Raw genomic sequence first — 27,303 nt, 5'->3', positions numbered from 1 at the left:
GATTCACAAAGCACCTAAGATTATTGCAAATATCAATCCTGGATGACAATCTCTCAATAACTATCAATGTGCTGAGAATGGAAGGATATGGCTAATGTGGGATACAAACTATTATCAAGTAACTCACAGTAGAACTACTGCTCAATCAATCCATTGCATGATCAATAATAGCACTGGTACTGTATCCTGTTTTGATACTATTATATATGCTTTTAACACAAATGAGAAGAGGACAGAACTCTAGACAGAATTAGCACAAATTGAACAAGGGATTGATAGACCTTGGATTATAGCTGGAGACTTTAATGCTGTGCTGTATCCAAAAGATAGATTACATGGTGCACCAGTATCCTCAGCTGAAACTCAAGCCTTCACCAAGTGTCTTCATGATTTACATCTCAACGAACTACCTTGGAAAGGAGATTACTATACTTGGTCAAATAAACAAATAGGTACTGATAGAATCTATAGCAGAATTGACAGGATATTTGGCAATTCAGACTGGATAATGCATTGGGGCCATGTGGTTACACAATATGAAGTACCATACACCTCTGATCACTCTCCTATGCTAATCAAAATTGAGGAAAACCAGTGGACAGTCAAACCTCCATTCAGATTCTTCAATATTTGGGCAGATCATAGCAAATTCATGGAAAAAGTAACAGAAATATGGCACAAGCAACTAGTACCAGGGAAAATGGCAAATATTTGGGCAAAATTGAAAGCTCTACAGAAGATCTTGAAAACTTTAAACAAGAAGGAATTCCAAAACATCTCCACTAGAATAAATGAAGCTAGACTTGAACTAATCCAAACACAGAAGCAGATTAATCAACAATGCACAGATGAACTTCTTAGCAAAGAAAGGCAAGCACTGATGAATATTAAGAAATGGAATCTAGTGGAAGAAAGTGCACTCAGACAAAAATCTAGAGCTAAATGGATAAAGCTTGGAGACAACAATAACAAGTATTTTTCAGCAATGATCAAGGAGAGAACGAATAAGAAAATGATGCTAGAACTCACTTCGCTCAATGGAATAAGCCTCAAAACACCAGCAGCTATTAAGGAGGAAGTCACTCAGTTCTATAAAGCTCTCATAGGATCTAGCAGTACAGAATTACAAGCTGTTGATAAGAAGACTATGAGGAGAGGAGCTACACTCACCTATGAACAAGGAGCTGAACTATGTAGAGATATTACAGATGAAGAAATCTGGAATGCATTAGCTTCTATTGGGGATGATAAATCACCTGGAGTAGATGGATACAATGCTTATTTTTATAAAAAGACTTGGAGCATCACCAAAGATGAGATACTGATAGCCATCAAAGAGTTCTTTATTTCTGGAAAACTCTATCGACCAGTCAATTGCACTATGGTCACTCTAATCCCAAAAACTGCTAGTCCAATAAATATTAAAGAATATAGGCCTATAGCTTGATGCACCATTTTATACAAAATCATTGCTTAAGTGCTAGCTACCAGACTGCAGAGGATTATGACATATATTATCAGTGAAGCACAATTAAGTTTTATTCCAGGAAGGAAACTTGCAGATAACATCATCCTAGCAAATGAGCTTGTTAAAGCTTATTCTAGGAAACATATCTCTCCAAGGTGTATGATCAAAATAGACATGCAAAAAGCTTATGATTCTGTGGAATGGGCATTCTTGGAGCAAATGCTAGAAAATCTCTGCTTTCCTAGGAAATTCATTGACTGGATACTTGAGTGTTTGCATACTGTAAACTATACAATTTTGATAAATGGAGAACCCACTCCTCCTTTTAATGCTGCAAGAGGACTTAGACAGGGGGACCCCATCTCCCCTTATCTATTTGCTATATCTATGGAGTACTTGAGTAGATGCCTAGATGAAGTCAAAGACAATGGAAGATTCAAGTTTCATCCTAAATGTGCAAAATTGAGAATAAAGCATCTATGTTTTGCAGATGACTTACTCTTGTTCTGCAGAGGGGATCAGCACTCAATAGGGACCATATATCAATGTTTCCACAAGTTCTCCCTAGCTTCTGGACTGCAAGCAAATATGAATAAGAGTTCCATTTATTTTGGTGGAGTCACTGATCAGATGAAAGAGACCATACTGCATCAGTTCCAGTTTAACTATGGAGAGTTCCCTTTCAAGTATCTTGGCATTCCTTTATCCACTAAAAAGTTATCTCTTACGCAATGAACACCTCTAGTGAATAAAATTGTAGCTCGAATTACCTCCTGGACTGCCAAGAAATTTTCATATGCAAGAAGAATACAATTAGTTCAATCAGTTCTCTTTGGAATCCAAGCTTACTGGTCCCAATTATTCATTATACCTACAAAAGTCCTTAAACTCATTGAGGCTTATTGTAGGAGCTTCATATGGTCAGGTACCAACACCATCACCAAGAGAGCACTGATAGCATGGGAGAAGATGTGCTTACCTAAATCTGCTGGAGGAATGAGGCTCATCCACATACACCTATGGAACCAAGCTGCTATTGCTAAGACCTGCTGGGATCTTGCTCATAAAACTGATAAACTATGGATTAGATGGATCCATTCTTATTATATAAAATCCCATACTGTCTTTAATGTTCCTATACCTCAACAGACTTCATGGATGGTTAAGAAGATACTTGTATCTAGAGTGATACTAGAACAGATACACACTCAAAGAGACTCACCAACTACTGCAAACTTTTATGTGCATTTGCTGGGTAATAGACCAACAGCCCCCTGGAAAAATATGATGTTTAACAATAGTTCAAGACCAAAGGCTATTGTTACAATGTGGATCATGCTGCAGAATAAACTCCCAACTACAGACAGATTAACCTCCTGGGGAATGGATGTCAACCAACAATGCAAACTCTGTCAACAAGATCTGGAAAATAGAGAGCATCTGTTTACTCAATGTGAATTTACTAGAGCTATTTGGAAGAAATTGCTTAATTGGATTAAATGGCCACTCTTTCACGCTGATACATGGGATATGCATTTGGAATGGACTCTGAAACAATCTAAAGGCAAGTATCACAATGCACAGCTCTTCAAATTAATATATGCTGAGTGCTCTTATGCAATATGGATGGAAAGAAACCAGAGAACTTTTAAAGAAAAAAGAAGAAACTATGAAGAGATAACTAAGGAAATAGCATATATGTGCACTTTGAGAGCTCCTTTGGCGATTAGTACTCGACTACAACAATCTCTCCTCTTCTGAAACTAATTGTAGGTTTGAGGTCTTACTTTGAGTTTTATTTCTTGTTGGATAACAAACTGTGATGTAGTTTGTTATGATTATGTAAATATCTCTTGGTGATTAATAAAAACTATTAGTTACCAAAAAAAAAGTCTTAATGTTCTACATAATATAAGCTTAGAATAAAAGGGATGTTGTTCCCGAACCATGGGAACTCACCACAAGCAATCTTCAAACTAATCTGAACTAGCTGCGTGGAGGAGGTCGAGGAGAAACGTCGGTTCATACATGGTGATATCATGTAGGAAAAAGTATGCGTTAGTACTTTGAATGTACTAAGTATGTGAGTATGCTACAAAATGAAGAACATAAGAGGAATATGAATAAGCAATATGCACAATGAATGCGTGCATTAAACATCATCATAAGAAACCTTAAAAAATTCATTTTGTGGGGAAGTGACCTTAACCGACATTTAACACCATGTGAGCTATTAAATGGAATCCAACATAACCCCCTACGTTGGCACGAGGAGACTACTTGCTGGGTAGAACTCCGTCAAATTTAGCATTCTTTAACTTTAACGTTATTGGCTTATTGTGGATCCACTAGCCTACAAGGGCTCCTATGTTGGCGCATAGTTAATGCAACATGAGGCTTTACTTAAGAACCCCTTAGGTCGAGTCCCCATCTACATGCTACATTCGGTGCTAGGTCAAATCCCACGGAATAACATTTATATATCATAATAACATAACCATTGTATAACTTTAGACATCACATCATCATCGGTGGAATAGCTCATTAAAACATTTCATTTGATTCAAATATGTGAGAATTGTCCTTTCACATTGAATCTTTTCTTTGACTAAAAGTCTTTTCATCATCATTCAATCATTTCACAAGGCTCCTTTAAACATAAGCATTTGCTTCATAAACTTTCAATTCAACTTCATTCAATATAAGAAGACTAGGTGGATTCAATTCATAAAGACCTTCAAATACATTTAAAGAATACTTGTATGCATGAGAGTGATATAAATGCATCGAATCAAACATTTAAAACAACCCACCATTTACATTTTAAACTACCTTTCAAGCCTTCATATAAGATCACTAACAAAAAATTTCATTTCATGAATGAGGGTCAATATATCAATTTAAACATAATAGCTTCAAATATACCATAATATATGCATTTTGAATCATCATGTAAAAGCCCATAAGGATTCACCATTTAGAATTTGAAATATCAAGTAGAGAAAATGTTTGGGCTCCATGGGTAGAAGAACCCATGGATGAAAACCCACATACCTTGGAGAACAATTCCCAAATGCAAGCTTGAGAGTAATGGAGACTTGAAGAACCTTGAATGGAACCCTAGATATTTCTTGAAACCCTTGGGAGAACTTTGAGAGGAGAGGATTTAGTGTTTTAGTCTAATTGTGAGAAATGAGAGAGTTAGAAGGTTTAGGGTCTTTAGATGGGGTCAATTCAGTCCCCAAAACGACCTTACTTTGGTTAAAACACAAGAAAAGATTAAAATGACCCTAAAATCTGGAAAATGGCCTTAAAACCCTATAGGTGCTATAGTGGCGCACCGCTCTAGTACCCAAACTACTGAGGCTAGTTTCGCACGCTATAGTGGCTCGTCCCGCCACTGCAGCCCCAGGCCTGAAATTTCTGCAGTGATAGTCTATAGTATAATGGTCATAACTTTTGACTCAGAACTCCAAAATATACAATCATGGTGGAGTTGGAAAGAAGACTCAAAGACCTTTAATTTTATATGTCATGGACCACCCAATTTATTATATAATAGGATATATGGTCATTCAAAGTTGACCCTTATACGAACTTATTCGAAAACTTAGCCGATAGAAATTCTTTGGACTCGGCTTGGTGTTAGAGATCTCTTATGATCCTAAAACACATCTAATACACTTCAAATACTTAGAAATTGATCCTAGCTCATATAAGCAATTAGAAGTCATCGGGTTCAAGCCTATACGCCTGTGAAGAATAGTTCGGTTCTTGGCATGGAAATTTTCAAGGTGTTACATGGGACCAACACTTGCCCTTAGCAGAGTTTGCCTATAATAACAGTTATCACTCCAGTATTTAGATGGAACCATTTAAGGAATTGTATGGTCATAGGTACCGATCACCCATTGGATAGTTTGATTCTGTTGCGGTTGATGCATTAGATACTGACTTACTTAGGGATGCTGTGGAGCAGGTACGTTTGATTCAAAGTCGACTAGTGACAGATCAGAGTCGTCAGAAGAGTTATGCTGATAGGAGGGTTCATCCCTTGGAATTCATGGTGGGTGATTATGTGTGACTTAAAATATCACCCATGAAGGGTGTGATGAGGTTTGGGAATAAGGGGAAGCTTAGAATGAGGTTTGTTGGCCAATTTGAAATCCTGAGGATAGCAGGTGGAGTGGCGTATGAGTTGGTCTTATCCCATAAGTTGTCGGTTGTCTATCCGGTGTTTCATATTTCCATGCTTTGCAAGTACATAACAGATAAGTCTCATGTGATTTCTTATGTTGCGGTAGAGTTGAGTCCGAATTTGATTTATGAGTAGGAGCCACCGACAGTTATCCTAGATAGGCAGTTTCTTAGACTCAGAACCAAGGAGGTCACTTTGGTCAAGGTGTAGTGGCAGCATCGATTTGCTGAGGAGGTGACTTAGGACTTAGAGTCTAATATGCAGGCTCGGTACCCTCGGCTTTTTGAGACCCCAAGTACTTTATTTTATCTTATATTCGAGGACAAACATCCTTTTTAGTGGTGGATATTGTAATGACCTTTAGGGTCATTTTTGGAAATTTGTGCAAAATTACCATTTTACCATATCTTTAGTTCCCACGAGTGTTATTTGATCGATTTGTGTTGTTGGTTTTGTTAAAATCTTAATAGGTTGTGAATTGTGAGAGTTTTTGAGTTTTCATAAGTTTTAAGTGTTAAAAAGTGATTTTTGGTGTCAATCGGAGCTATGGGTCTTAGAATTGGATTTCCTCAGTTTCATAAGCTCCGAAATGTGGAAATTGATCTAGGAAAGTTGTCGGAATCACATTTGGGTTAATACATGGATTTGAGGTCGTTAGTTGAAAAGTTCAATTTTTATGAGCTAAATTTGACTTTGATCAACAAATTGAATCGAGTGTCGGATGGTGATTCTGTTAGTTCCATTGGCTCCGAAACATGTTTTCTAATCAAATTGCACTATTGGTTCATATTTATAGAGTTTCGAATAAGTTTTGAGGGTCAAAAACATGTTTTGAAGGATGGTGGTGTAAGTTGACCGTGGTCAACACGCGGTCAGCAGTCTACACGCATGAACAGTAACATACGTGAACAATAACTCTTTGTGTAGAAAATGTCCCTTTCTTCCCATTTCAATATTTTTCACCATTTGTTTGAGTTCTTGAACTCTTTGAGAAGAGATTTTCGAGGCAAAATTTTGGATAAGTGATTTTTTTTACCTAAAACCTTTTTTCATTAATTATTTGATGATTTTAACTCCTAAATTTTATTTCAAACCCCAAAAATCTTTGTTTCTTCTCCAATCCGAATTTAAGAAAAATGGCAATTTCTAACTTGTTCTGAACTCTATTTTTATAGATTTTCCAACCATGAGTTCCTTATTACCAGTAGAATGTTATTGTCCAATAAATTTTCAGATTTGACACTTTTCGAAAATAATTAATTTTTTAACTATTTTACCCTCGGTTCCGAAATATATCAATATGGGTATCATTGGACTCCTTGTGATGTGTATGTTTTATTGTTGATAGTGGGTTATCATTTAGGGCATTGAATTAGAGAGTTGTTTTTTTGGTAGAGGTATTCGGGTGCGGTTACGGCAATTGAGGTAGGTTTGGCTATCCTTCTTTGAGATTGAGATGGGGTAATTAGTCATTCATATGTTATAGACTTTGGGATGAGGTTTTAGTATGAGTTGAGAATGTTATATATATTGTAATGCCAGTGTGGAGGCTTATTTATTAATGTGTTATCGTGTGGGGGTTTATTTGTATTACATAACCTGTATGGGGGCCTTATTTGTTATCTTATTTGTTTTGAGAGAATGTGATTCATGATTTGCCTAAGAGAGAGGCTTGAGTATATTATTTAACTTATGATGCCCGCCTAAGAGGTTGAGTTAGGGTTTTTTAGCATGCTTGATTATTGAAATATTATTGAGAAAAGGGTGAATAGTTAAATGGAAGTATTTCCCTTCCATTACTATTTATTGAGGGTGAATATTATGTGTAGGTTAAGTTTTGAGAACTTTGAACCTTATACCACATATGAGTTGAATTTTACTTCTATGACATATGTATTTTGATGCATTCATCCTCATTCATCATATCATGAAACAAGGGAAGTTGACAAATATGGAAATTCTTTTTGAGAAAGAAAATAAAACACCTTTAAACCTTTGTATCTTGAGTCCCTGATCGAGGCAGTTTTACGGCAGGATAGTGGATGCATTGTGATCCCTTGACCACGAGGAGTTGTCAAGGATAATGAGTTATTGTGATTGAGGTATATGGTCTGCAAAAACCCTATGGGTCGTTCTTGGTAGCACAGCTCGACAAGTGTATACGACAGGCTGTACGACAGTCTTGATTCCATCGTACCTTCACATCATTGCATCATTGTATTGCATTGCATTGCATTGATATCTTGCTGCTTGAATTATCTTGTTAATTATGATTATGAGCTGTTATTATGAGTTTATTTTACTCGTGTCATTATATATATAAATTGGCGGCACCGATGGCGAAGTGGGACTGTTCTATATGCAGGTAGAAGTGTTCCTTAGTTTATTTAATAGGTTTGATTACTTCCCTATACTCATTCGGGTAAAACCTACTGAGTACATATGAATTATACTCTCCCCTACTTCTGTATTCCTTTTTGATGCAAATACTAGTCAGGGTACCTCATGTGGCAGCTGATATTCGAGTGGATTGTGTATTCTCAGATTAGTGGTGAGGTCCCGAAATTCGGATCATCACTAGTCTATCTTTATATCTCAGTCTTTTGTATCATTCAGAGACTTATGTTGTATCTTCATACTCGAACCTTATATTAGATGCTCTTTATACTTATGACACCAGGTTTTAGGATAATTTCTTCATTGTCTTTCTTTTCATTTAAATCGTGGCATGACTTTCCCTTTGGGAGTCTCGTATGAGTTTTACTTTTAAGCTTACACATTAGGTAGGGTTTTGGGATATGTGACATCATGACCTCGGTTCTTGGGTCGTGACATTCATAAATTACCCGAAGCCTTAGGCAGAGAAATAGAAGAAAGATAGAATAAACGAGAAGGTATAGAACAAAATCCTACAACTCTATGGTCAATAGGACAAAAAAATACAACATGTAATGGAAATACTACAAGAAAAATATACTAATATACAAATACAGAAACAACTTAAATAAAATAAAATAAATTTCTATAAAGCAATAATATTTATGACTCAAAGCTATGATAAAGAACCACGTAAACAGAAAAAATATAAAAGACGATCTTCGTATAATCAGAAGCCATACAAACGTAAAAAATACTACTTAAGAAGATCATCGGCTAAAAAGTCTTATTTAAATAAAGATAGACATGTTAGGAAATATAGAAATGATAGAAACTATAAAAGTAAGTTATGATATATGTGTGGAAGTATAGAACACTTAGCAAATATATGCCCTAAGAGAAACAATAGTAAAACTAGAAACTCTCAGTTAGTAGAAGAGTTACAAGAAACCTTATTAAATGTGGATGAATACATGTCAGATACTGAAAGTATATACTCTATTATGAGTATTGAAGTAGATGAAAAGACTCAATCAGAATCTTCAGACTCTGAAAAAGATAATCTAATAAATGAAATAGGGAAATTCGAAAGAGGAATGCTAAATTTAGAAGATTTACAATTAAGTACTATGATGAATATAAGTCAAGAATGTAGTCATAATTTTGAACGACATAAAGGAATAGATAGTAATCAATGTAGTATATGTAAATGGTATTCCAGTAAAACCAATAGAGCTAAATGTCAGAAATGTTATATGGAAGCATGCATCACATGCATAGAAGCTAAACTAGAAATAAAAGTAAGTAAACAACAAGAACAAACGCCAGCAAAAGACTCAGCTACTAATTTAAGATTAATAACTCTAGAGACACGATTAAATAAAATTGAACAAAGACTAGTTACTCTAGAAAAAGGAAAACAAAAAGTAGACTTAGATGAAACTTATACACAAGGAACGATACATCTAGACAACATAGAAACTGAACTCATGAATATTGAAGAAAATAATACTAGCCTCATATGTAATGTAAAAAAATATTGCCAACAAAAGTATTAAAAAGGTTTAAAGAACCTATATCAGCTATACAAATGGACGGAACATATAACCTTTATAATCACTATATAGAAAAAGCCCAAATAAGCTTTATTAATACATGTAATGAATTTTACAAGCCTACATACAATATGTATAAAATATTGGCAAAAGATTTAGACATCAAAACAGATCTAGTGATAGGATAACATTTCCTTATACAAAATAATGAAAGTTGTTTATTTTCTAGAGATGGAATAATGTTATTCAGAAATATAATTTATACTCCAGTACAAACTATAAACCCTCCTACAAAAGGAAGATCTCAAATTAAAGACATAACAACTCCCAAAAAGAGTACAACTCCATGTTGTGAAGAATGTTGTGATAAAGGTAGTTGCTCTTCACAAAACCTGTATGAAGAATATGAAGATTATTTAAACCAATCATAATTAGAAGATATAGAAAAAGATTACACTCTCATAAATATAGAAACTGAATTCTATAATTTTCAGAAAGGAATAAATATAATAGGAACAGTAAAACAATCCTAAGGATCTAGACAACATAATATCAATATTAGATAAAATGAAGATAATTGGTGAAAACCCTTTAATACATTGGGGCTGTAATAAAATTATGTGTAAACTAGACATAATCAACCCAGAATATACTATAAAAACAACCGTATAGAAGCCAACAATGAAGACACAGAGGAATTTAGTAAACAAATCAAAGAACTATTAAAATTAGAAGTAACTAATCATAGATCTGTTGCATTCATGGTAAGAAACCATAGTGAGCAAGTAAGAGGAAAAGCTAGGATGATAATAAATTACAAAAGATTAAATGATAATACTAGAACAGATGCATATAAACTACATGACAAAAATGAACTAATAAATAGAATACAAGGTTAAAAGCTATTCAGTAAATTTGATTGTAAATCTGGATATTGGCAAGTAAAAATGCACCCAGAAAGTATAGAATGGACAACATTCACTTGTCCTGAGGGACACTTTGAATGGCTCGTCATGCCTTTTGGTTTAAAGACAGCACCGCCCATATTCCAAAGAAAGATGGATGATATGTTTGGAGACTATAAAAACTTTGTATTAGTCTACGTAGATGACATTCTAGTATTTAGTAAAATATCCAAGAACATCTAGGACACCTACAAACTGTTTCCAGGTTGTTTGTAAAATATGAAATAATAATTAGTAAAAAGAAAATTGAACTATGCAAAACACACATTAATTTCCTAAGAGTAACATTAGGAGATGGCAAAATAAAATTACAGTCGCATATAGCTAAAAAGGTATTGCATATGCCAAACAAATTAGATAATACAAAAGATCTGCAGAAATTCCTAGGCCTTGTAAACTATGCTTGAAATTTTATTCAAGACTTAGGAAAAATAGCTGGACCTTTATATGCCAAGACAGGAAGTAAAGGACAAAAATGTTTTAATGTAGAAGATATTAAATTGGTAAAACAAATAAAGAAAAAAGTTAAAAATATACCAAACTTAAAAATCCCCTTAGAATCCGACTATCTAATAGTCCAAACTGATGGAAGTCAATTAGGATGGGGAGCTATTTTAAAAACCAGGCCTAATAAATATAGTGGAAAAAACTAAGAGAGAATATGTGCATATCAGAGTGGTAAATATAAAGAAAAAGGAAATATGAGTAGTATAGATGCCGAAGTACTAGAAATAATATATGGATTAAATAATTTTAAACTATGCATATTAAATAAAGAAGTATTAGTAAGAACAGACTGTGAAGCTATAGTCAAGTTTCACCAAACAATAAATAGTAAAGCAAGTAGCAAAAGACGATGGTTAAATTTCATGAATGTTATATCTATATATAAAAATATAGTCTTTGAATATGTAAAAGAAAAAATAATGAATTAGCTGATAAGTTGAGTAGATTACAACTCAAAACTAACTAAATTAATTATATTTCAGCATGAAATCAACTAGCCAACAACCAGTAGAAAAAGGCAAGGGCATAGCCCAATCAGACTAATACGCACAGACATTACTAGGAAGGAATATATATATACAAACAAAGCAGACACATTTTCACATTAAAGGGTTGTGATTTTTCTAAATGGATAGAGGAGTTTCCTCACATTTTTAAAGTACGAATTTTCTAAGTTTTATATTTTTTTCTACTTTAAAAACTCAAGTATGATTTGAAGTCATTGAGTGGGTTCGAAGTTTAGTGAAATTTGAACACTCCTAACTTCAATGTTAAATTATTATAATACCCCAACTAAAAATACTCATGAAATTGGAGGTCATAGAGATGTCACGTCACCTTATCTATATCTAACTTTATATTATAAATAAAAATAAATATTTTCGGATATTGATTTTACAAATTTCACTATGCACACAATTAGTAATCTTAAGAAAGTTTACATCTATTATACATAGAAACTTATCTTTATTATTCTATTTATAAATGTTTACTTGAATTTTTGATTTAATAATATTGAGATTATTTTAAAACATAGTGTACTACTTAGTTGGCATTCACGCGTGCTCAGTTATGAAGTTTCACAGGTTTTCATTATATTCATGTTTTACTTTCAATTAAGTTATATTTAGTATTTCTTTGAGTATAAGTATTTCGTTCAGTTCAGCATTTTTCGTTCAGCTTTATTACATACTGTACATTTCATGTATAGACATCATTTAATGCTGCATCGTTTTATGATGCAGATCTAGATACTCACGATTGCAGAAACTCCAATGAGACTTCACTTCCGGAGGGCTCTAATTTAGTTAGTTCATTGATTATGAGTCATGTTTAGTGGCGTATTTAGGTAGCCGTGGGTCTTGTCTTGGCACCTATTTCAATTTAGTACGAGGCTTCATGGCCAAAGTTGTGAGTTAGTTAAGTCTATTTATTATGATGTTTTAAACATTATTACTATTTATATTAAGAACCATTTTCAGACTTTGCATAAATTAAGATAGATGTTTTGTGTTTCTTAAATGTTTTAAAGGTACACTTTAAAAAGCTTCGGCGTGTTTGTTTAGTATTCTGTTCAGTAGTCAGCTAGGCCAAAAGTTCGCTTGGGACCAACAATAGTCTCGGAGTGCCGCCCACATCCAGAGTGTAGGCTCAGAGCATGACATTAATTGTGCCGAATTTCTATTCACATATATAAATCTTTCAATCAATTATCTTCTAAAAAATATTAAGTGATAGTTAGTCAATTAGGCTTTAACTAATTTATCAAATCGCGACTCTGAGTAAGTCAAATCTTGTAAAGCGCATAACAAATATTATTTTAGAAATTTTTATCTTTGATCTCAAAATATTCGTTTTATTTCTACTTGAGCTTTGTACTAGAGTCTTTACAAAATTCCATACCCATTTTGTGGATCTCGCAAATTCGACTGACTATTAAACTGATGATTACAATTTCCTCTAATCATGCCATTCATGTATAGAGAAAATATATTTATACACCAATTAAATTCATTGCCAAAAATGGACATCAACGAAAAAAGAACTAAGAGAAAACTCACCAAAAACAAATTTGATTCAAAATTAAAAAACTCCACAAGAACACTAAAAAGGAAAAAAAACATGGAAGGAAATTCGAAAGATGAATGAATGAAGGCTTGAAAGAGAAGCAACTCTAGCATTAGTGTCAAAGATTAAAATAACAACATCACAACAGTATCAATAAAAAATCGTATTTAAGAAAAAATGTAAAAGAAAAACTTATTAGAAGTGACGAATGCAACAAATACATTTAAAATGGTTTTTAAAAACTAAAAAATAAAATAAAATTGTGTCAATTTAAACAAAACAAAAATGGATATCATCATAGCAATATGTATTGTCAATTTAAACGATCTCTTGGATGAAGGTGTAGAATGATTAAAGAAACCCTATATTACCAACCTTTGGTCAAGTTCAGCCCTCTTTACAACAAATAACTTTAGCAAACATTTAATGTCTCTTACATTAAAGTCATCGAACCTTTTCCTTCCCTCAACAAGTTGGTTGAAGAGGTTCTCCATTTTCTTCTCCTCAACCATTTGCTCTAATTTTCTGATATCTTCTTCCCGATCATTCACTATAGATTGCAGATAGGCTTCATGTTCAACTAACTTGTATTTTCTTTGCTTCTCTGGGCAAGCTAAATAACTATTTACTATGTCATTAGCCTCATCTAATGATGGCCAAGCAAAAATATCAGTTTCTCCTGGAGTAAAAGAAATTATACTAACTTTTACATCACATAGAATAGTCAATTCATGTGCTTTCTTACACAATGATGCTAATCTTTCCGCTAGAATTTTTTTTCTCTTTCCCTCATCAAGATTTCTTGTGGTCCAACATACCTCCTTTCCATTCATATTTTAGTACACAATAAGTAAAAAAGCACAATATATAAGTGAGAACCTATCTCTGGATATAAAATAAGAGTTTTTGACTTATATTTATAGATGTCTGATAGGACCACATAATTAAATAGTTGAGAGTTGATTGAGAAAATCTGACCAAATTTAGAAATAAACTAATTGCACAATCTCGTCTTTTAGATATTTATTAATTATTATCTATATAGATGTAGTTAAAATCCTAAAAGTCAATATTGAAGTTGGAGTTTAAATAATTATACTTCCATATTTAAATGAGTTTATGGAAGGTTAATATTGTTAAAATTTACTTTCCTTCTATTCTATGATCTATATTAATGGTAGAATATTTTCACTTTCTACTTTTTAATATTCTATATTATTTAGTTTCCATTCAAGTCTAGGAATTACATTAGTTGTAAAATATTTAGTTTCCGTTTTTTAGTTGTGTCAATAAGGAAAATAACATATTATTTTTATTTTCTCTCTTTAATTGCTTATAACTATTTATGTACTCTTCTATTTGAATCAATGCAGTAGGGGTATACAAGCTAAACTGAACTGGCGAACCAAGTCAACTCGACAAATAAATTTGACTTGTGGTTTGATTTGGTTGGTTAGTATCTATAAGAAAAATAACATATTATTTTTATTTCCTCTTATGTACTCTTCTATTTGATTCAATGCAAGTAGGGGTATACAGATCAAACTGAACTGGCGAATCAAGTCAAATCTACCCTTTTTAGTTTGACTTGATATTAATAGAAAAAAATTCAAACTAAATTCAAATCAAATCGACATGATACATTTATAATTTTAATTTTTTTATACACAAAAATATTTATAATAATCTACTTTGTAAGTAATTTTTTATAGCTTTCAATGTTTAAGTATATTATTTCATATTTAGGCTTATAATATGACTTGAAAAATTAATATGTGTTGTATTTTTTCGTGAGTTTTTGATATATTTTTCTAACACAATGTCTTGAAAATGCCATTGTGTACTTATTTTTTTTATTTTTTTATTCAAGTGTCTTGGAGATGTCATTAACAATATAATTACTCATTCATATGACAATGTGTAATGACCCTCTAGGTCATTTTTGTGTAAAGTCTTTTACTCATAGTTTAGACCGTTCCTATAGCATCCCAAATCATTTATGACTTGATGAAACTGATTGGTTGGTCCTCTCGTCATTCGTTTGGGCTTACACCCGTATTCCTATTTTGGAGCTTTTGAAATTTGAATTGTTGACTTCGGTCAAAATGTCAGGTAAACAACCTCAGAATGGAATTCTGATGGCCCCATCAATTCCAGAATTGTCATTTTAGGCTAGAAGCATAGCCAACTCAAGTACCGAGGCTTTCGGAGCGAGTTTGAACCATTAAGTGTTTGAGCCTTTAAGCTTTGACCTAAGTTTGACCTTGATCAATATACTTGGTAAATGTACTCGAATGAGAATTTTGTTAGTGTAGTTAGCTTCGGAACATTGAGTTTGATCTAGAAGGACCTTTAGTTCAGGTCCCAAGGCTTTCTGTGTTAGTTTGAGCACTTAGACGAGAGGTTGGAAAGCTTAAACGCCTAGAGTTGACTTTGGTTAACACTCGAAGAATTAATTGTCGTATGAGAATCCCCTCAGCTCCATTAGCTCCGGAATTTTGAGTTTAGTCTAGTAGAATGGTTGGATAGAGTCACGAGACCTTGGGTTGTGATTTGGGTGTTTAGGCGAAAAGTTGAGTTTTAGGCCTAAAGAGGTACCGAGGGGATATTTATCATAAAATCTTTTTTTTTTAAAAAAATCAACGATTTCATTGAATTCAGAATGTCAAATTTAGTGGGGTAGCATATCTGATTTATTTATATCGGTTTCCGAATGAATTTCGAGGGTCCATTTGGAGATTTAGAAAATTAGCAAAATCTGGAGTTGCTGGTGCAGACTTTTGGCGACGAAAAAATAAGCTTTTGTGATGGAAAATGACTTTTAACGACAAGATGGCTGAGTTATAAATCTTGAATTTTCAACATTCTTCTTCATTTTCAAAATGCAATCATGAGAGTGTCGTTAGTTTGGGCAACTCCTCACTTCTACCGTGAAAGAGGACTTTTTATTTAGATGGATCCATAAGTTGAGTTGTTGTCCTATACTCTGGCAAGGTATAGGATGGTTTTGGCAATGTGGGCAAGACGTTGTATTATCACAAGGCTCATAGTGATGGTTGTCGGCTAGAGAAACTCCCCAAGAAGTAAAGTTATTATTTTCAATATATAAATATATACACATATATTACATATCTCAGTTGTGAAGTTTCACAGATTTTCATTACATTCATGTTTTACTTACAATCAACTTATATTCAATATTTGTTTTAGTATAAGTATTTCGTTCAGTTCAACATTTTTCGTTCAACTTTATTATATACCGTACATTTTATGTACTGACGTCATTCGACGCTATATCGTTTATGCTGCAGATCTAGGTACTCACGATCGCAGACACTTCAGTAAGACTTCTATCTATCGGCAGTTAGGGAGACCTCCTCACTTCCGGAAGGCTCTAATTTAGTTAGTTCAGTATATTTGATGATGATTTATGTTTAGTGGAGTAGTCAGGTAGTCGTGGGTCTTGTCTCGGCATCTATCTCAGTTTAGTAAGAGGATTCATAGAAAAATTTGTGAGTTAGTTCAGTCTATTTATTCTAATGTTTTAAACATTATTACTATTTGTATTAAGAACTATTTTCAGACTTTGCATAAATTGAGATTGAGATGTTTTGTGTTTTGCTTAAATGTTTTAACGGTTCACTTTAAAAATATTCTGCGTGTTTGTTTAGTCTTCCATTTCGTAGTCAGTCTGGCCAAGGGTTCTCTTGGGACCAGCAATACTCTCCGAGTGCCGTCCACATTCAGAATGTAGGCTCAGAGCATGACATTAATTGTGTCAAATTTCTCTTCACATATATAAATCTTTGAATCAATTATCTTCTAAAAATTATTAAGTGATAGTTAGTCAATTAGGCTTTAACTGGTCTATCAAATCGTGACTCTGAGTAAGTCAAATCTTGAAAAACGCAAAACGAATATTATTTTAGAAACTTTTGTCTTTGATCTCAAAATATTGTTTTATTTTTACTTAAGCTTTGTACTAGATTCTTTACAAAATACCATACCCATTTTGTGGATCATGCAAATTCCACTGACTATTAGACTGATGATTACAGTTTCCGCTAATCATGACATTCACGTATAGTAAAGAGAAAATATATTTATACATCATTTAAATTCATTGCCAAAAATGGACATCAACGAAAAAAAAAGAATTAAGAGAAAACTTACCAAAAATAAATTTGATTCAGAATAAGAAACTCCACAAGAACTCTAAAAAAGGAAAAACGAATATGGAAGGAAATTCGAAAGATAAATGAGTGAAGGCTTGAAAGAGAAGCAACTCTAGTGTTAGTGTCAAAGATTATAATAACAACACAATAATATCAATAAAAAAAACTGTATCAAAAAAGAAACTCAACTACAAAAAGTCTCAAAATTGTCAAAAAATTAGAACAACTGACATTGAGCCAAAAATTGATCAAGTATCTACAAAATCAAGTGATAAACTTATTAGAAGTAATGAATGCAACACATACATTTAAAATAGATTTAAAAAAAGGCGGAATCCATCGATGACCTCCTAAAGTTGGTACCAATTTTCACTTAGACACCTTAACTAGGCTTTGTTTATTTTAGACACCTCAAGTAAGGCCCCGATATGTCATTTTGATACTTTTTTGACAATCATCCAAATATATAAAGTGTGTGTAATGCACTCGCCAATGGGGTGTCAAAAGTGACGAATTAAATAAAGACACGTGACATTTTTAATCCAAATAATAATTTTTTTTAAAAAAGAAAAATTAACAACTTCTATTAACCCCTACCCCTACACCCTCCCAGTGGTCTCTCCAGCACCACCCACCCCTCCCGCTGTTTTCTCCAACCCCACTCACCCCAACCCCAACCCCTCCCCCATCCCGCCGGATCTTCTCCTCCCCCACACTCATGCCAATCATATCCATATCATCTAAAGGGAAAAAAATGGAGTTATACAAGAAAATTGTTAAAATGGATCAAGATTGCAAGAATGATGATATCCAGGTTCGAATATTGTTTCACTACTCCATTTGATAGAGATTAGTAGAACTTTTTTGAAGCAGACATTTCTGTTTTATAGGACTGTCTAAAAAATTCTAACTGAAAAATTCAAAAGAGTTAAGCTGTAGAAGGAAATTTAATCCAAAAATATAAATCAAATTAGGTCAAAAAAATCCGATAAACCACCATATTTTCCGGCAAGACTAATACAAATCTAAAATTATTTTTCTTGAAATTGTTAAAGAATTCAAATCTTAAAGAACCCACAATACAAAAAATATCAACAAATCTTATTTGATGTTTGAGAAAGAGAATGAAATCGGAGAAATGACAGCTATGGTATTGATGAAAATGGGTATAAAAAGGAGGGGTAGGTAGCAGCTATGGTGTTGATGACAGAAATATATTACAATCAAGGATGAAATCTATTTCAATTTATAAAAGGACAACCCGGTGCACTAAAGCTCCTGCTATGCGCAGGAATTGGGGAAGGGCCCGACCACAAGAGTCTATTGTACGCAGCCTTACCTTGCATTTCTGCCAGAGGCTATTTCCAAGGCTTGAATCCGTGACCTCCTGGTCACATAGAATCTATTTCACTTTATATTTGGCTCAAATCTATTTCATCATAGATGAAAAATGGTAGCTAGAAAATGGAGAAGAAGAAGAACAAGAAAAAAAAATATTATTAAAAAAACGTTCTTCACGCGCTCAATATGAGTGTAGCACATGCAATGTGTCAAGTCAACACAAAATATCAAAATGACACATCAATGTCTTACTTGAAGTGTTTAAAATGAACAAAGTATAATTAAGGTGTATAGTAAAAATTGATGCCAATTTTAGAGGCACTTATGAGTTCAGCCTTAAAAAAAACTAAAAAGAAAATATATCACGTAAATTTAGACAAACAAAAATGGATATCATCATAGCAAATATGTATTGTCAATTTAAACGATCTCTTGGATGAAGGTGTAGAATGATTAAAGAAACCCTATATTACCAACCATAAAAGAGAGAGATATATAAGAGCAGTATATATAACCTGCGGCAAAAGTTGAGCCTTCTCAAGAAACAATAAGCAAAGCTCAAATTTTGTGCAACCCCAAATGGAATCTGAGGCTTCTCATCAGCGCCCAAAACGGAGGAAACTCAGAAAGCTTACTCAAATTCCATCCACTTCCAGCAAAGATTCAATCCCCACTTTGCCAGACGAACTCATCGCAGCAATTCTTGTAAGGGTTCCAGTCAAATACCTTTTACAGTTCAAATGTGTTTCGAAAAATTGGTTTGATTTAATTTCCAGCCCTGAATTTGTCAAAACCCATCTTAGTTTTTCCGCTAAGGATTACACCCGCCAAATATCTCTGTTACAATTTAATAGACTAGAAGAGAGTAATATGAAATATTGTTCTGTTAGCTCTTTATTTCATGATGACTTTGTTACTGAGGCACTTGATTTGGATTGTCCCATGAAAAATCCACCTCAAGGTGTTTATATTTCGGGTTCTGTTAATGGGTTGATTTGTCTTTCCAATGGGTTTAATGAGTTGGTTATCTGGAATCCATCAATTAGAAAGTTCAAGAAAGTGTTAGACTTTTTGCCTACACAGATGGGTCAGTGCTGGTTCAATTGTGGTTTTGGATATGATGAGGTTCATGACGATTATAAGGTAGTGGGTATTTTTAGTAACATGATGAAGGCCAATTTCGAGGCCATGATATATAGTTTAAAGAGTGATTCTTTGAAAACACTTGAAGATTTTAAACCTGGGGTGACTTACTCTGGTTCACCTAAGTTTGTGAAGGGAAAGCTTCATTGGATTACTATGCGCAGAGGTCGTCAGGGCATCACATCTATTGATTTGGTTGATGAGAAATGGGGAAAGTTGGAGCAGCCCTGCAGCCATAAAGGAGATTTGAACCTTGGCGTGTTGAGAGGTGATCTTTCTGTGCTCTATAATAGTTATGAGAGAACTTACTTTGATGTGTGGGTAATGAAGGAGTATGGAGTTAAAGAGTCTTGGACAAAACTGTATACCATAAGGTATCCTGAGAACTATAAGCTTTCTCCACCCCTTTTCATGTATAATAAAGGTGAACTTCTTCTCGCGTTTGAATCAACTTTTGCGATATACAATCCAAAGAATGACTCTATCACATATCGAGAGGTTACTACTGTTGACGAAAGTATTGAGGCGGAACTCTGCATCGAAAGCCTAGTTTGTCCGGATTTACAAAACGATGATTGAAAGATTTCAGGACTCAGGTGAATGACTGTCAAAATACTTAACAACTTGTAAGTATTCCTTCACTACATTTTTCGCGTGTTTTAAATTTCTGCTTATTTTGTCAAATATTGAACAAGATGTTGCATATTTAAGGACTATTTTTATACCATATCTACTTAGATATCTTGCTTGTCCTTTTTGGTTTTTGCCTACCAATGTTGTTAAAAAGCGCTGAAGCGCTCGCTTAAAGTGAGAAGCGAAGCGAGGCGACAAGCCGACGCTCTAATGCCTTGAAGCGAGGTGATATTGAAAAAGCGTGCTCTTCTGGGTAGAAGCGAGAAGCGCGCTTTTTATAAAAGCGAGAAAAAGCTCGCTTAATTGAAATAAAGAGCTACTAGGTTTTTTTTTTATTTCTGTAAAATTACTTACAGTTAATTATTCCAATTATTTTCCCTCCTATCGACTACTGCTGTGACTGCTACTGAAGGTTAGTTCTTCTCTTCTTCTTTCCTCTCTTCTCTTCTCTTCTTCTACTCTTCTTCTCTTGTTCTCTTGTTCTCTTGTTCTCTTGTTCTCTTCTTCTTTTTTTGTTTATCTTCTGCGCGACTGTTGCTGAAGGTAACTAGTCTTTTTTTTCTTTCAATTTTCTGTTTGTAATGCTACTTTCCAAGGGAGAGACTGCATCCCTTTCCTTCGGTAGCTCATTTGGTTTCCCAAGGATAGCGGTAGCTGGGGCAAAGCCCACTTAAGTAGTGTTATTTTGTTCTTTTTTTTTTCCTGATTTGAGGTTCTCAGTATGCTCTGTTTGTAATGCTGTGTATGCTCTGTTTTTATTGTTTTGTTTCCAGCTGCTCTGTTCTGTCTCTATTTCTTTTTTCCTTTGTTTTTTTGTTGTTCTGACTTCTGTGATTGAGTTACTGTTATGAATTGTGAGGATTATTGCTATCTATTTACTTTTTAATCTAAAAATTGAAAGATTTGCTTAATATGTTACCTCTATTGAGTTCTTGATTATTTATCTATACATCGCTTCGCTTCACCCAGAAGCGAGCCCTCGTCGCTTTTTTCCGCTTCTCGCTTCTTAAAACACTGTTGCCTACACCCAAGGAACAGCCATGTTTTGCAAGAACATTTTTGTATCTTGTGTTTGCTGGCTTCTACGCTTCTAAGTAAGGATGTTCGTTTATCCTTTTATCCAGTGTTTTAGGGGTCACTAGACAAAGTAAGAGTAAAGAGCACTAAGGCACAAGTGAATATGCCATTAATTACTGGCATAGCCCTTGGCAGAATCAAAGCCTAAACATGTTAAATGATCGTTTTTAGTGACACTTATTGACGAGATAGATGAATACAAAGATCATTAAGTAACAGTTAATTAACTTCTGATATTATAAAGTTTGGATGATTTTCCTTGCTGCTAATAGCTTCCTGTTAGTTTTCTTTAGTTGATCAAAAGGCGGAATCTTCTTTCACTTTAATGATACCATTGACTTGGGAAAAGTGAGTTGAAGGAGAAAACAATTTTAGGAAGCGTTTAACTTCTATAATCTTGACTCTTGAGCGTATCAGGCTTTTCTTCACTAGTCATTCTCTCTATTTCCTAAGCTTTACTTGGATGTTTTACACATGTCCCATTTAAATTTTAATGGCCCAGATTTGCTTAACTAAAACAACTGGCGTAACCGTACTTGGGAAGGTAGTAGAGATGGAAATGGGGCAGGGCTGTTGCGATGTGGGTTTGGTCTAAACCCGTAAAGGTTTCAACCCGCCCCACCCCGCACCATGTAGCATTTTTATCTATTTTCAACCCACCCCGCATAGCAAAGAAACTTACTTTTTTAAAATTATTTTATTATTTAAGCTTAAACAAAACAGATGAACAGTTCAGTTTTTCTAAAACAATGGAGAGTTTAACAATTATTTCTTACTTAAGAAGTTTAATTAGTTCTTTTCTCTTTCTTTTCATTCCCTTTTTTACCTTAGAAGAAAAATGTTGACACTAAGAATGTAAATAACTCTACTAGATATGAAAGATGAATACTTTAGACCTGATATTGGCTTCAATCAAACAACATTGTTTCTGATCATTTTGTTATCGTTGCTTAAAATTTGACCAATTCCCAAAGTGTCTTTCTTAATTATTTTTCTTGTATAGTAGACTAAATTTAGAATGTTGCCCAAAATGTTCAAAATAAATACCCCAGATATTCCTACTTAAAATGATTTATCAATTCTAATCTTGGAATGTTACTCAAAATATTCAAAATAAATATATCAGGTATTCCTACCAACTCTAAATTTGTAAAACTTCTACTCAACTGGTTATTCCCTAAGGTGTTTAACACTTTAAGTCACGCAGATTAAAATTAGGATATAAGAAGCATTACAGATGATGGAGCAATTCTATCGTGGCAGTAAGACTTAAACATAAAACTCGCAACCCGCCCTGGCCCCCACATCAATTTAAAATAGAATTACTTCAACCCGCCCCGCAGCACACAACGCATAGGTTTAAACCCGCCCTGCCCCACAATTGCACCGCCCCATTGCCATACCTAGAAGGTAGATGTTACCATCATCTAAAGATAACAAAAACTGTCCAACTTTAGTAAGAAATCATCATTTTTTAAAAGTTTGAATTATTTTGGGTTGAGCATATGCACAGTTGGAAGTGTTGATTTGCAGTGTCCAGGACACTCTAAAATTAACTTCTTTCTATTCACTTCATCTTTTCCCCTTAACAGATAGGAAGATCAATTTCTATTTCTTTTTCAACCTATACTCTAGTGAGTTAATTTTTTCATTTTCTGTGACCTTCATTGCTTCCATTTATTCAACTGCCTATAAATCATTGCTCACTTCTAGATGTCGGCAGCAACGTTATCCTTCCCTCTCAATTTTAAATTCTAATCCTTTTATTTTAAAAATCTTCTTTTAGGGGTCAGGATATCCTATTCCTTGCATGAACTTTCACTCTCAAATTAAATCTCAATTTCATGCAACCAAAAACGTACAATTCGCAAGCAAACCGTAGATTTACCTGGAAATTTTTCTTGGTTATGTCTCCGTAGATTTACATGGAAAATTTTCTTGGTTATGTCTCCGTAAGAATGAACATTTGACCTGTCAAATAGATTGATGTGGGATTACTTTGAAACCAACCTTTAGGGGCTTAAACTGGTATTTAGCTCTTAAATTTTGCCTCGTCAATAAGAACAACTTATACCTGCGGTAAGGCCCACAACCGAATTCATATTCAACACAATCATAGTACCCTTAGTTTCCCCATCAACTACATCTTCTCTGGTAGGCTCAAAGAATTCTTCTGTATCATTTTCATCTGTATTGGGTGCCTCTGAAATGATCAATAGGTTAAGTTGCCTATTGTTACAACGATGATTGAGGCCAAATATTTCATCATATCTGAAACATAACACTGGCTCTCTTTTTCGAGCAAATTTTGAATCATACAACCTTTTGAATTGTCCCTTGGATTTTGCTACTGAAGTCGCGTTGAAGCTAGTCGACTTGCGGTCGTATGTGATGGTGAATCAGTGTTACGCCTTCTGCTCCAGCTCTTGAGTCACATGCTTCAAGTATGTTTGAAGCTAGTCGACTTGCGGTCGTATGCCACTCCTTAAAACATGTTTAATGATCATTTTTAGTGACTCTTGTTGAGGATATAGATGAATTACAGAGATCTTTGAATAACAGTTAACTATCTTCTGATATATTAGAGAAAATAGCCAAAAGCCCCTCCAATCTATATTCGGATTTTCAACTACACACTTAAACTTCACGGGAGTCCTATCACCCCCCTGAACTGTTTAAAAATGAAATAATTATACCCTTAAAAAGCCATAACCAGATCTATGTTGGCATGTGAATTTCACGCATTTGACATGTGGAAAATTCATCAATTGTTTTTCAATTTTTATAATTCTGTACTCTTTTCTTCTATATTCTCATCCATCCCTTCAAACACCCAAAGTACTTTCATCATTTTCACCATCACTAAAACACTATGAGTCCATTGAAACTAGATCTTTGAGGAAGAGAGGTGAATAGTGATTGTGGAGCTCGTCCAGAGATATTTGAGCTTTTCTCTTCAGAGAACCTAGAAAACAAATTAAAAAAAAAGTGAAGGAAAAGGGGAGAGAGAGGACAAACGGGGCAGTGTATTACCATTAATGGAGGTCACCAGATATGAGCAATCCTCTCAAGGAAGATGATGAGGAGGAGCCGACGATGTCTTCCACATCATCGTCGATGACAACGACGACAATTTCGAAGAGGAAAAGACTGATTCACCGACGATTGAAGAATTAACGAGATTGATAACGACAATTTCTGAGATGTAGTTGATTGATTGAGATTTGAGATTAGTAATTAAAGGATCTATTAGTAAAAAAATAATTTTTTTTCTTTTTTTGTGGGTTCAATTGGATTTCATGTAAACCCAGATTGATTTTTCTTAATTCTGATCCTAAGTCTTTAGGGTGATACAAATATATATAAATTTATCTAGTTAATTTAGTTTGATTGGTTTTGCAAGAGTTTTACATGACTTTGAAAATTTGTTTGAAATCAACAATGATGAATGGGGCGGAGATGATGGTGGCACCGACGATTTAGAGATGACGAATGATGGAGTGATTTGGTTTATGTTGCTACGGAGAAGAAAGAAAACAAATAAGAAAAATAAATAATTAAAAATACATATATTTATTGAAAAGAGATATTAAAAATAAAGTTTTAATAATTGTTTTTGAAATACATTCACTTTGTCAGCTAAGCATTTAGGGAGGTAATTATTTCATTTTTAAACAGTCCAGGGGGGGTGATAGGACCCCGTGAAGTTTAAGTGTGTAGTTGGAAATCCGAATATAGATGGGGGTAGGGGGTGGGGTGGGGGGCTTTGGCTATTTTCTCGATATATTACAAAGTTTGGGTGATTTTCCTTGCTGCTCATAGCTTCCTTTTATTTCTTTAGTTCATCAAAAGGTGGAATCTTCTTTCACTTTAGTGACACCATTGAGTTGGGAAAAGTGAGTTGAAGGAGAAAACTCATAGCTGCTACAATCTTTAGTGTATCAGGCTCTTCTTCACTAGTCATTCTCTCTATTTCGCGGAGCTTTACTTGGATATGTATGACACATGTCGCATTTAAAATTTAATGGTGGTCATGACCATACTTGAGAAGGTAGATGTTACCATCATTTTAAGTTCACAAAAATTGTCTAACTTTACTAAGAAATCCTCATTTTTCACAGTTGAAAGTGCTGATTTGCACTGTCCAAAACACACTGAAACTTACATCTTTCTTTTCATTTCATCTTTTTCCCCTTCACAGATGAGAAGGCCAATTTGTCCAAAGTACACTTGCGAATTAATTTTTTCATTTTCTTTGACCTTCTTTGGTTCCTTTTATTCAACTGCTAATAAAACGTTGCTTACTTCTAGATGTATGCAGCAACGTTATCTCTTCCCTCTCGATTTTAAATTTTAAGCTTTTAATTTAAAAAAGGGTAAGGATATCCTATTACTTGCATGAACTTTCTTTCTCTGGAATAATCTCTTTGTGATGTAACCAAAGGCACACAACTTGCAAGCAAACCGGAAAGGATTTACATGGAAATTTCTCTTTGGTTATGTCTCGATAAGAAATGAAATCTTGACCTGACAAATAGGTTGATGTGGGCTTACTTTGAAACCAACCTTTAGGGGTTTAAACTGGTATTTAGCTTATAAATTTTGCCTCGACAATAGGAACAACTTATACTCACATATTGTTGATGATTGCAGGTCGCTGTGGAATCATACATGTGTTCATGGAAACATATATACTAATCAGCTGAAGCTTTTTCTTTCAATAGCTGACCAAATGACTACAGGATCATCATTCTACTCTACCTCAATTCACCATTTCGAAAACTTATACCGAAGGTTTTTCTGTACCATCTGCTTCTACCTATACCACAGTTGAAGCAACTAAAGGAAAATTTGGTTTCTTTCTGGTTTGTATTGGAAGCAATTGAAATTACATCCCTGCCTCTCGTGTAATTCTAGTTGCCCGGCACCTTTGACAGTTAAAGTTGCTCGATTCAAGAAGATTATATCCCTAGGGTATGTTATGAGCAGATTAGGACTATATTACTACTACTACTATATGCAAATGTTTGTGCTTGATGTAATAGTGACGGCGAGGGGGCTAGTGTGTTATAGTACACCTCACCTCCAGATTTTGTTGTTCATTGATCAGGATTCAGGTCACTAAGGACTCTTCAGGTATGCGTTTTGTAGGAGAGTTCTGGGATGTAAAAACTTTATGATGCTACTTAATTTTGTTCAAGGAAGCAAAAAACGCTCATAAATTGAACAGAAAGTTAAACTTGTTAGTAGGAACATAATCTTACAAGTTTATGCTCTTTTTTTCTTTTCTTTTTAAAATTCTACTTGCTGTACACAATTGAATGTTTGATAACTTGCTCAACAAAACCTACAGTTCATGTTGTACTTCTCAGGCAAATTACTTGTAGTTAAAAGACGACAAAGTTGAACATCTATTGATTACATCTTTAAAAGAGTGAGTAGATAATTTGCAAGATATTCTTTATTTTAAATAAAATATGTGAAATGAACTATAGATTAGGAAATAATTTTATATATAGATAAAAATATATTTTTATATTATTTAATCAATTATAGAAGACTTTTTTATAACATATTCGACAATATCAACATACTTAGTATAATTTCACAAGTGAGGTTTGAGGAGGGTAAGATATATATATATATATATATATATATATATATATAAACTTTATCTCTATCCTCGTGGAGTAGAGAGACTATTTTGTATAGAAACTTTGCTCAAACAAAGTGTAATCAAAGCAAGATTGAAAGAAAAATAATTAGAATAAAACAACAATATAAATAAAACAAATAC

General features: G+C 33.9%; 2 protein-coding genes across 2 annotated transcripts; both read left to right on the top strand.

Annotated features, from left to right (window-relative positions):
- The first annotated feature begins 1,504 nt into the window (after nucleotides 1–1,504).
- Nucleotides 1,505–3,229, top strand: LOC129870256 (uncharacterized). The gene is made up of 2 exons (XM_055944963.1): nucleotides 1,505–2,154; nucleotides 2,377–3,229. Exons 1-2 carry the CDS (start codon nucleotides 1,505–1,507, stop codon nucleotides 3,227–3,229), a joined length of 1,503 nt encoding a protein of 500 aa, XP_055800938.1.
- Nucleotides 3,230–19,103: 15,874 nt separating this feature from the next.
- On the top strand, nucleotides 19,104–26,627 carry LOC129880360 (F-box/kelch-repeat protein At3g23880-like). The gene is made up of 2 exons (XM_055954351.1): nucleotides 19,104–20,422; nucleotides 26,160–26,627. The coding sequence occupies exon 1, from the start codon at nucleotides 19,233–19,235 to the stop codon at nucleotides 20,373–20,375; it is 1,143 nt and encodes a 380-aa protein (XP_055810326.1). The 5' UTR covers nucleotides 19,104–19,232; the 3' UTR covers nucleotides 20,376–20,422; nucleotides 26,160–26,627.
- The last annotated feature ends 676 nt before the right edge of the window (nucleotides 26,628–27,303 follow it).

This window comes from Solanum dulcamara, chromosome 2 (genome assembly GCF_947179165.1).
Source record: "Solanum dulcamara chromosome 2, daSolDulc1.2, whole genome shotgun sequence".
Lineage (NCBI taxonomy): Eukaryota > Viridiplantae > Streptophyta > Magnoliopsida > Solanales > Solanaceae > Solanum > Solanum dulcamara.
This window is presented reverse-complemented; position numbering and strand designations above follow the sequence as displayed.

Coding starts and splice junctions, on each gene's coding strand:
- LOC129870256 (XM_055944963.1), top strand. CDS start 1,505: ATGACATATATTATCAGTGAAGCACAATTAAGTTTTATTCCAGGAAGG. Junction 2,155..2,376: donor TATGGAGAGTTCCCTTTCAA/GTATCTTGGCAT, acceptor GGCTTATTGTAG/GAGCTTCATATGGTCAGGTA.
- LOC129880360 (XM_055954351.1), top strand. CDS start 19,233: ATGGAATCTGAGGCTTCTCATCAGCGCCCAAAACGGAGGAAACTCAGA.